The sequence below is a fragment of the Monopterus albus genome, unplaced genomic scaffold (genome assembly GCF_001952655.1).
Source record: "Monopterus albus unplaced genomic scaffold, M_albus_1.0 scaffold258.1, whole genome shotgun sequence".
Lineage (NCBI taxonomy): Eukaryota > Metazoa > Chordata > Actinopteri > Synbranchiformes > Synbranchidae > Monopterus > Monopterus albus.
In genome coordinates this window covers 678,083-689,909 of record NW_018128138.1, presented here as the reverse complement: position 1 = coordinate 689,909, position 11,827 = coordinate 678,083, and the positions used below count along the sequence as shown (strand labels likewise).

At 40.3% G+C, this 11,827-nt stretch overlaps 1 protein-coding gene across 4 annotated transcripts in view; it reads right to left on the bottom strand.

The window, feature by feature from the left end:
* Nucleotides 1-11,827, bottom strand: part of nrp1a (neuropilin 1a) — a 79,620-nt gene that overhangs the window by 22,822 nt on the left and 44,971 nt on the right. For all 4 annotated transcript variants that reach the window (XM_020621331.1, XM_020621333.1, XM_020621330.1 and 1 more), the window contains 2 exons: nt 10,796-10,951; nt 8,266-8,432 (listed from right to left, as the gene is read on the bottom strand). In XM_020621331.1, coding sequence (XP_020476987.1) covers nt 8,266-8,432; nt 10,796-10,951 — 323 coding nt within the window. The remainder of the gene's footprint in view (nt 1-8,265; nt 8,433-10,795; nt 10,952-11,827) is intronic.

Genomic DNA, 11,827 nt, shown 5'->3' with positions numbered 1-11,827 from the left:
TGAACAGATTGGGATCAATAAATTAGGGTCGTTCTCTCACTCTCTCTTGGCTACACAGAGGGTTTGAATGGATTGAGTGAATACACAGAGAATACTGTTGTTCTTGTCTACAGCTTAAGTGGCTTGCAGTAAGTCCAATGTCTCTTTTGGGCTCACAAATAGAGACAAAATCAAATCCCATAAGTTTCAAATGCTTCCCATTTAATAAAGAAGGAGCTCAATTCCTCTCTGCTGAATAAATGGCCGAATGTGCCAGCAACGGATGGGAAAGCATACCAGTTGTCAGAGAGACCATCAAATGGCCAGTCTGACTAAGTTCCAATCTGGTTCCAGTGGCAAAGCGACTTATTGACTTGGCCTTGGAATATTTTCTCTGAAAAGATCTCATTAGGTGTAATGGGGAAAAAGAGCCTCTGGGAATAAAATGAATGGCAGGGCTAATTGGGAACACTCATGATTGCTCAGACTCAAACAATCACAGGGCATAAATGTACTGAAATATGACTGATTTGAAGAGGTTTAACCAATCAACATTCTCTTGTAAATTCATGTTTTCCTTTGAAATACTCTACCCTTTAGAGGTGTTTTCTCGCAAATGATGACAGGGTGTAACTGTGCCATACTTTGTGGTTCAACATTTTAACTGTTCCACAAAAGGAAAAATATATATATTTTGTGATATTTTTGTACAAAAGATAAAAGAAGAAGGTTGGGAGGGGAACAAGCTGGCGACAGTGATGCCTTGGAATAAGTGAAGGACAGCACCATGGGGTCTCCAGTGAGGAAGTGCACAGACCAACTCAATTTCACAGACACGGGCTGATAGTAGGACTTGTCTAATGAACAGAGCACGATTTGTTAATGGCTGCTTGTTGGAGTTATTAGCCCGAGGCTACGCTAGCAGACGGGGGTCACACAGGTCAAGGAGAGAAAACGGAATACCAGGAGACTTGGATGTAAAGTCCATCCCACACCACAGAAACTGCAGTGAAAACCAACAGGCCCAGATAATGATTAGTGATGGGAAGCCTTTCAGCCCAGACCCACCGAGAACACAAACTGACCTACATAAATAAACCTTTAACTAACGTTTAGAAACAGTGCACAGGGGATCTTGGGTAAATGCATCACTCTCAGATGATTTGTCATCAAGCCCTGAAAGGGTGAATCATGCTTAATGTGTGATGCCATCACTCTGCTTAAAGGTGTGACTAATCTGGAACATGCATCATTGTGAGACTTTGCTGAAATAAAAAAAAATTATGCTTGTGTTCCACATTTACCATATAGTTATTCTTCTGTGAGAGTGTTTGGACTCAAACCCACCTACAAAGACACACACTCACACACACAGTCTGAGCAGTGTAGGAAATCACCCAGATGTCTCAGAATCTGGTCATACAACAGGTTAATTGCTGTCTTGTGTTCTTGTTTTGTCTTATAATACAAAATACTGTATGTTTGACTGTCTGTGTCACACACAACAAGTCCTCCAACCTATATGACCCAGGCAAGTCATCTGCCCCTTCCTTCTCATGCAACCCATAAGAACATCTGCAGACATAGCGCCACTACATTACCAGGTGAAATTGCAAGAACTCCACCAACTTGAATAACAAAATATGTTATAATGGCAAACTTAACAGAGTTTCATTATCACGGAAACAGTCATAAACATGACATCAAGTGTAGCCCAGTTCTGTGATCAAGAAAACTGCCATAAACATGCTGTAACGATTATGAAACAGTCATGATTTCACTATGTTTATTTCACTATGTTAGGTTTAGGAGCAAAAACCACTTGAAAAACATCACATGCTCGATTCTAACCCTGTTTGCCTGGCTGAAAGCCCTTTGTGAACCTAGTCATCCACCCTGTCACCTCCTAACAGCGATCTCTATATACTATGTCACCTAACTTACTTTGCTCATTTCATTATTACTAGAGTCCCTAGGGGTCATTTTTTTTAAAGGATGACGGTTTCATCTGTGTATTTGTTTTGGGTGTTCTCTGCCTTCCTAGTGTGAGACAAACTGAGGTCCCTTGCCTCACAACAGCCAGTGTACAGGTCTCCAGTCATTTCACAGACTAATGAAAACAGAAAGGCAGAAAAAGAATTAGTCATGCTAGGGCTTGAAACATCAGTCAGTTAAAGCCTGATGTGCATGCAATTAGATCAGCATGCTGAAATCCATGCCAAACTGAAATGAGTCGTATGATGAGGAATGACAGTGTATTTATGTATTTGCATGCGTTTGTACAAGTTTGAGGAGATCATTTTCCAACTTTCCCAGTGGCAGCTGTGGGTGTGATCATCAGGCCCATCCACTGCTCAGTGTATTGTCTGTCAGATGAGCAAGGCCATATGATAAGGATTTGAGACTAAAGCCTAGTCATTGTTGTGTAGGTACAGTGAGGAGGCATGTGGTTTCTAAACAGGAAAGACAAAAATATTCTTTCAGTGCTTGATTAACTTATAATTGAGTTGCCACAAAGTATGCAGCAATTCTTTCTCTGGAAGACCTTTATCAAATACTTTCTTTTAAATCCATTTCTCTGCTTCCTCAACAGTCGGGGAAAAATAGATTCCCTGCTGGGTGTGTGTGGGCTGCTGACTGAATAACGGAGGCCTCTGGGGAATGAGTTTATTCGTTTTCCCTCACCAAAAAGAGAAATGCTGAGGATGAGAGAGGAGGGGCACTCCTGTGTGATCCAAAGAGCAGCTGGTAGACATATAGAGAAGTCCCAGCCCAGGAAACAACCTCAGGAAATGCTTTATGGATCTCAAAGGATGGTATAATCAGAAGATAGATAACCTGAAATCATTCTGGGCCCTTGAGAAACTCATTAAGCATGACTGTTTTTTGGATAAAAAATGTGGTTAGAATGTCCTCTGTACAGTATAGCAATGAAACAAAACATTGCTATGAACTACTGTATGTCAATACAGTATTCAACAAAAGTGAGTACATCTTTAGTCAATATCACTAAAATGTTAAGTAATTACATATCATGCCCATATAATACAATGTTAATGTTTTTAGCAAAAATAAAGCCAATTAATTAGGAAAAAAAACATTTGACAAATTAAATGATTATGATTGGTCCCTATTTAAGAAACTGCAATAAAATCTTCAGTAGTGACACTCCATTCTTTAATGTATTTAATATTTTGTATGTCCACCTTTTTGTTTTATCCTCCTGGGCATGGGTGACACTAATCTGCACAAATCTATGCAGGGATGTTCTGCCTTTCTTCATCTAGGATTCAAGTCAAGAGACATTTAACCCTGGTTTCAGTTCATACTTCTTTAAAAACTCTTATGTGATTTTTGCAGCCTCTGGGATAACTGTCATGCTGGAAATTTCCCCTCTGCTGAGCCTCATGAGACTAGGGTTTATCTTTTTATTCAGTATTTAGGGATACAAAGTTGTATTCATTGTGCCATCTATAAATGACACCTCTCCTGTGCCTTTTGCAGTCATGCAGCCCTACTCCAGCAGCATTGACTATGCAGTCAATATAAATTGAAAATATAGGTATTTTGAAGTAACTTTTTTTTCCCATTACTTTAATGTAAATATCTAAGTTTTATTTTTTCAAACTGCCTTTAAACTTTAAACTTAAAGTCATTAAATATTTTTTAATGTTCAGACTACTTCAGAACTATTAAAAATGAGTTGTTCTGATAAGCTGAATAAATTAACTGCCAAGAGTTCACTCAGCTCATTTCATGAAGTTAATAAAGTGATAAAACTAGTAGATCTAGCAGCCACCTCCTTGGTGCCATTAACTTTCACATCTTCCAATGCGCTGATCATGTTTTCCTGACAAGTAGGGATGGATATGCCACAGCTATAATAAAGCTAAAAGGTTGGCAGCTTGTTGTGTGTGAAATGGGCTCGGGCCTGTCCCAGCTGTTGGAGAAAAAATATTTATCAGTCTGGTTTCACTGATTTCTTCTTTGCAAATCATCTTAAAGACTCTTAACTCCAAGGTCATTCCCATCTTTGCCACACAAATGCAAATAATGCTCTCTGTAATGATTAATTCAATTTCAATTCAATTTTATTTGTATAGTGCCAATTCACAACAAAAGTCATCTCAGGACACTTTACAAAATAACATGTAGACCTTACTATTATTATTATTAGAAAGAAAAAACCCAACAAGCAGCACTTGGCGACAGTGGGGAGGAAAAACTCCCTTCAATAGAAGAAACCTCCAACAGACCCCGGCTCTTGGTGGGCGGCCTTCTGCCTCGACCGGTTGGGGTGAGTGGATAGAGGAGAGACAAAAGAGAAGAAAAGCAGCAAGACACAACAACAATTAAAAAGGGTGGAAAAGAGGGCAAGGTTATGTCACGTCCGCAAACATCCTGACGATCCTGTCCCGGGATACTGTATATAAAGCTGAAGGTGATGATTTAGTGATGATGACTTAGTATGAGGCTTTCAAGCATTGGATAGTGAAAATGACACTGAATACGGCTGAGCTGACTTTTTGTCTCTGAATACTTATTCAGCACTGTTTCATTTCATTGCATCATGCCATCCCTCATGTTTCAATTTCTAGTTCCACTTTTATGCTACTCCACTCGAGTGTGGGTCTCTATCCTCTCACTCATTTTGCAATTGAGAGCAAGGGCTGGGAGCAGTGAGGCACAGACAGCATCCATTGTTTCCATTTCTATGGCATGCTGATGATCTCACTGGCAGCTGCATGCCAGACTGTTCTTGCTAGACTTCATCAGCTGAGGTGCCCCAGGTAATTACTAGTCCATATTCTAATTACTTATCATTCAGCGTGGCAAAAGCCCTGGAACAACAACAGAAGTGAAGAGAGAGACAATGACAATGAAAGGGGCATTTCTGTGATTCATTGTCCTGGGGTAATTGAAATCACATTTGGATAAGAAGGAAAACAGGATATGTCAGAACATGCTAACTTTAGCTTCTGCAATTGGGACTATGGAAAAGATAAACACTACCGTGGCCAGAGTGGTTTTCATCAAGGAAGAGTGTAATTAGTGGTCTTTCTCAGCCTGTTATCTTTACTAAGTAGTGCAGGTTTCACAGCACTGTTTGTTTTAGGGATTCACATGAGGAAACATGGTCAAGGCAGGTCATGCCCACCAAACCCTGATAAATTCCTCTGTAAATGGTTGACTTTGCCTAGAGATTAGTATCATGTGCATGAGATAAATGATCACGTTGTGTGAAGAAACACTGTAAATATTAACATGGGGTTTATTAAAAAATAAATAGTGGTCCTAAATTAGGCTGTTAACACACATTTTAAAAAGGTTAATTGTAGGCCAAAAAAGCCAATCAACTCACTGTATTTGATTTTGATTAACTTAGAAAAAAATAAGCAGAGGAGATAGTGATTTTTTTTTTAGGAATGGCAGACTTTGCAGCATGTATTGCTTAAGAGTTAACACTCTCCACGATTATTCTTTTTTGGTTTTTGAAGAATCCATTCATTCTAGAAATGACTCTTCAAATTGAAAAATGGAAAAGAGAACAATAAAAATAAATCAAATTAACTTGTCTGCAACAAGTATCCATGCGACTTAACAGTTTAGACAATTTCAAATTGTTAACTTTTTAACTGGTTTCTAAGTTTGGTTAACCAAACTAAGTAAATTTTACATTTTCAAATCTTACATTCTGTACACTCACCATGTTTAAGTTACATTTTTCTAAGGCAATGAGTTTGCACACTTTTTTTCTAAGTAATGTCACTTTATTATATTTTATAATGTTCTCTCATCCAGCAGTAAGGTAAAATTAAAGGATTTCTCAAATGGTAAGATTTAAGGGACTCACTATCTCCTCTCAGTTTTAAACAATTTAAGTTATCAGGCACATATAGAGGCTGATAAACACATGTTGTAAATACTGATGAAATAATCAGGAATAATGCCTGAAGACTGTAGGTAACATTACAGTTACCATAAAGTAATGAGTAATGTTGTATGTATGTGTGATCAGTGGCAGCCGCCTGACAGAGATCCAGTAGTGTTTTTGTTGCATCATTCAGATGCTGTGGCAACTCTATGTGGCTGTCTAATTCTGTCTTTGACAAATATCACAAAGCCAAACCACACATCAGCTTCTTAGCAACTGCCCCTATTATGATCCCAGAGGAACTGTTGGTTTTCAGAACCATGTCTTACCAATCTGAAAACATATGTTACCCTCACAGACAGATTTTCATATTTCCTTGGTAAAATATGTGTAATTCAGGATTAGCTTGTTGAAGTCTATAAGACAATAATCAGGCCATAAACTGGGTAGTCTGGGGGTGTGGCCTCTTTATTTTTGCTGCAACCTTCTGCGCAGAACCCCACTATTCATCCTCTTAAACTTCAAAGAAAGCCATGGCTCACATAGTGAATATGCACAAATCTCCCTCTACTGTGATGTAGATCTGGAATGACAGGAAGAAGAGAAGGGTAAAAAGGAACATGAAAATATGAAATGAAAGCCTGCTCAGATAATTGCATCTGTCCCCCCCTCAAGGACATTAGTCCTTCTGTGTGTTCACTAATAGGCTGATTAACGACCTGGCTAACCCAACCAATGCTGAACCACACTACACCAATTTAATTACGCAGTGAAGAGTACACAGACACTAGCATCACCTCCCCCCTCTTCTCCATGCATCAGAATGATGCAGCATTAAAATGGATCAGAAATCTGGCAAAAAAGAAGAATAGCAGAGTGAAGGAGAATGCCCGGAAATCAAAAGGCTGCCTGTCATGAATAATACAACTGTAGGCCTCAAACAGCAGTCAGGGAATGACAATGAAATAAATAATACATTGATTTCCATGCATCTGAGTTGATCTGTAAGTGCTGCAAGGGTGCTTGGGTTTGTTGCAGCATCACAGACAGGCTTAATGACTGCAGCATGAAGAATTGTACTCTTTTAATACCACTTGTGATAAGTGGGCTTCAGCTCAGTGTGCTCTGCACAAGTGCATCACATTCCTTAGAAAACAAATTATGTTGCAAATGCAGATTTGGTTCTTTCACTGTTTTTGAAATGAGTAAGTTGAAGAGCCCCAATCAGTGTCTGATCTGATTAGTACTGGTAAATCAGCGTGCCCATTAGAGATTTGACTGCCAAATCTACTTCTCGTCATGATCAATAGTACATCAGGGAAAGCCTCAAGTGACAACAAATCACTGTGATCACTTGTAATTTCCTTTGACAAAAAGGCAAACTGGGATAGAGTAGCCTTCAAATCTATGCTATCAACTTTAGTACATGCATCTGACTATGAACAATGGGCTTTCCTTTCAGCAAGACAAATTCTTTCAAGAGACAGGTTGTCCAACTGATAGAAAAAGTAGAAAGGGAAGTCCTGCTTCTTCCTGATCCAGTCAGATGGATGTTCCTCTACAGGACAATATGAACCCTGCCTCCTACTCACCCACAAAGCCAAGAATGTACACAAGAAAACACACTAGCATGAGAGAATGCTCATGAACACACACACACACACACACACCTCTCACACACTGATTAAATTAGTCTGAAGGTGCAACAGGGACCCCAAGCACAATATTTTCATTGCAATAATAAAGGAAAAGCTTGCTTATGGCCCTCCCCAAGCAAATATTTGGCTTCAGGTCAATTCTATCATTCATCCCCTGAGGAATCTGTGGAGGCCAGATTTTTCAGCAATGAAGCAAAGACTGTGGAATAAACAGCACAAAAAAAAACAGTTTGGACATTTACAAGCCATGGTGGGTTTTGGTTAATAAATCAAACATGTTCCACTGGCTTTTGACCTATCTGTATCTGAGGATGGTCAAGCTCCAGTAAACCCTTAAATTTACCATACAAAATTTTCCCAAAATTCCCAGCATTTTCAAGGAAAGAGACAGTTATCAGGTAGGACAGGAAGACAAAGGGACAGCGAGACAGAGAGTGGACACACTTTGAGGTCCATCAGGATGACCGACATTCATCTTCAAAATTGCTGGCTCTCATCCAAGTATAATGGCGAAACTACACCTGCAGAGACTGAAGGACAAGCACAGAACACTCATACTGTGCTCTAATAGCCAGCAGTCATTTCTAATACTGCATATACCTTCAGACTGTGACTCACCCCCAAAACCATACTGCAGACAGCTGTATTGTTTACTTTTCAGATGCCCTTTCCCTTTCCTTGGTAGCTGAAACTACATTTAAAGCATGTCTCTATCTAACTCTAGCCTAAAAGCAATAATTTCTAATGTGGTACCTGTATCCACTCTTTGTTTGAGTCTTCCGCTGGTGTCCATGCATTTTCATAATAGTTGAGTCTGGAGCGCTCTGGGGACCAACTTGGATTGTACTGGGAGGAAGACATGATTTGGTCTGATGTTATCTCTCCGGATTCCATCCCCAAAGGGTCACTACAGTCAAAATCTGAGAAAAAGAGAGGAGGGAGAAGAAAGGGATGAAAAAGGGAGAGAGTAAAATGTGTTTAGATGGATTCTGAGCACCAAAAGCACCAGGAGGTGCATGTGCTACAGCATGTGCTTGTAGTGTCCCCCCGAATCAGAGCTTGTCTCTGTGGAGAAGGACACCACACTCTGGAAAAGAGCAACACATCTGCAAAGCCTTAATAAATTCTGTTCTGTTTCATTATCTTGTTTTTAAAGGAAGTAGGATAAAAGGGCTCTACATTAAGATGTAAAACTGTCTTCATAAAACATTCAGTGGGGGCTAAGTTTGCACCCGTATTTGACATTAAAGTGAGTTTCATTCCGTTATTTTTTTCACTGACCGTTTCCCTTATGGACCTGAGGGCTATGTATCTTTTTCAAATGACTATTTTCCCCAACATGGTCTCTTGGGTAGTAGGTGTGTTTATTTTCTATACTTTGGGGCCATATTTCCATAGACAATCAATGGCCCAGCCACACACGCTGTTCTATATCAAAAGTACAAACCTGGAATCTGGAGCCATTGTTGACTCTGTATTATGCTGGGAGGTAGTAGTAATGTCAGATGCATTAATATTGTTGTTCTGGGGCAACATTTTACCAGCTGTGTCTGGTTTAGTGTAAATAAGCAAAGTGGACATGATGAAGAGTCAGCTTAATGGCAATATACCAGGATCTGTGTCTAAAAGAGGCTTCTGAGAAGACTGTTGTACACAGACTCACATCATCCAGATTACCAGATTGTGATCAACAAAAGCCCAAAAAGCTATTTGTTTGCTTCTAAGAATGGTATCTGATCATGTGGGTGGGTCTTCTGGGTCTACTGGGTCTACTTGGCTGGGTCAACAGCCAAGTACATAGCGAGCGTGGATGGAAGATTGAGGAGAGTGATTATGGGGAATGTGAGTAAAGGAAATGCTGTAAGAACAAAAAACAAGGCCTTCTTTAATCACCTTATTACCTCCTATCAGTGTATCCTTCCCCTTGCCCCACAGAAGCAAGAAAACCCAGTGTATAAAGGGATTATAAAGGATTCAAATGGTACGAGTCAGGAAGAGGACAGAAAAGGTTTGGGATTTTTTATATCTTGGATACCTCTCTGTAGTTGGTGTAAGAGAGCGATTCATGCTGTGTAGTTCATGTAACTTCTTAAGTTATTTGCTGATCACAGGTCAGAGGCATCACTGTGCCTTCTTATTGCTGAATGTGAAATGCTGACTTGAACAATCTGATCTCATGTGTGACTGCACCAACTTAAGTAACTTGGACAAGAGATAATGAGCAGCAGTCATCACTGTGCTCATTACCGTGAGGCAAGGTTGTTTTATTTGCTGTGTGTGTAATCAGCGTCTCTCTGTCCTTTAGGCAAGATAAAACGCTTTTTGGAGATGATTAGCTGATCTAGTGAAATGCATCCATCTTTACTGCTTTTCAAACACCCACTGCATATGTGCGTCTGGGGAGGTCTAGCCCTTCGACAGATTTATGACTCCTAAAACAGCTCATGTTCCTTAATGAAATGTTTAGTTGGACATTTCTGCAGAATGGGGTTAGGGAGTCATGCCCCATGACAACGATGCTGAATGTAAAAACCCTGGGGTTGTGTGTATGTTCAGGGTGGTCACTGGTGGGGAAGTTGCCTTTTGGAGCCTAGTGTGAAAAAGTAGAACTTGTAAACTATGTGAAGTAGACTTGTATGTTGCAACATCTTCAAATTAAGAAGCAAGATGTCTTTAAATAACCTTTAAGCTCTTTTAAACAGACTGGAATTCAACATAACAGGGCCAGATGTCACTTCAGTTGTAGACAATATCTGCTTCTTACATTTAATAACATCCCTCTGGAGATAATTTTTTCTCACTGTCTAATTTCTGTTCAGCTAACCAGTTTCGATTGAGTCTCATCCAATCTAAACTTTCTTCCACTAAACAAATCTCTTGGGATTGGTAAAGGACCTTATACTTGTACAGTATAGTGCTATGCAATGAAGCACACTCAAAGCGCTTCTCACACTATTTGTCCGTTTGCCCATTCACACTCCAAAGCACACACATGCACGCACGCACGCACACACACACACACACACACACACACACACACACACCAGTGGTGCAGCCACCAGGAGCAACTTGGGGTTCAGTGTCTTGCCCAAGGACACTTTGACACATGAACTGGAGAAGCTGGCATTTGAGCAACCAATGCTAGGAGACGTCCCGCTCTTTGCCCCATTCATTTGGAACTTTTACCTCTGTTAAATAAAATTTTTTCAGTCTTTGGCTACCTCTGCTTCTGCTTCCCTGACATCCTCTTCAGTCAGATTTTCAGTGTTTTAAGCCAGCTCACCCTCTGGAACAGTCCTTTCGATGATGGTAAAGTTAGCAGAAAAGCCTTCCTTAGCAATGGCGCTGTCAGTGTTGATTGTCAGTGCCAAGATGCCTGTGTAGGAGATGATCCTGCCCGGAGTGTTCTGCCCACAGTACCTCCCAATGTATGGACCGACTGGAGAGAAAAAGAAAAGAAAAACAGAAACTTTGTTACTTGGGTTATGGGCGCGTTTGTACATAAGCATTCAAAAGGCTAGGTCAGTGACAGCTGCCATTCATTGTAAATAAGACCTGGCTTTGCAGCCATGCACCCCTTGCAGTTTGACAGACTGAAAAAGCTACACTGCAGGGGAGAGCTGAAGAACACCGAACTTTATGCAAATATCCCCTGATGAAGAGCGAGTGACAGCCAAGGAAACCAGTTGTTTCCTATTCCACTAGGTGAAGTTATTTTAATAAATGGAGGAAAAACTTTTTTCCAGATTCACAGTTCTCCACGGCGTGTCTGTAACAAGTTACCATGACATAAAAACAAAGAACGTGGAAATGTGGAAGCAAATCGCCAACACTGTTGATGTGCCTTGTGTCTCATAAAAGAACTCTCCATTCGGAGCAGACTATGTAAATTATGTGTTCAAGGCAACACAAGTCCAAAACTATAGATTCTCCAAAGGCCTGCAACTTTGCATTTGCATGTGTGAATGCTCTGTTTGGGTAGTGGCCATGCCACACATAAGATTAACTCCTCTCAATCCCCTGTGGAGGTGGGAAAACTACTGTCTCAGTGAGGTGCGGCACCGGCTGAATTTTCTTTTACTTGACTCCACAACAAAGAGAAAAGACATTCCATGCCTGCTTGCCTGTCCAACACAAAAAGAAAAAAGTGAAAGTGAAAATGAGACCTGTGGTGTGGACAAGTCTCAGTGTCTGTCTATTTGCTGGCTGTAAAAACCTCAAACATCCCATATTTCAGTTCCCTCTCTCAGTTTTTCAGTAACTGTGCAGATAGGAGGCAGTCCACAGAGCAGACAATAGGGAAAGTACAATAGAA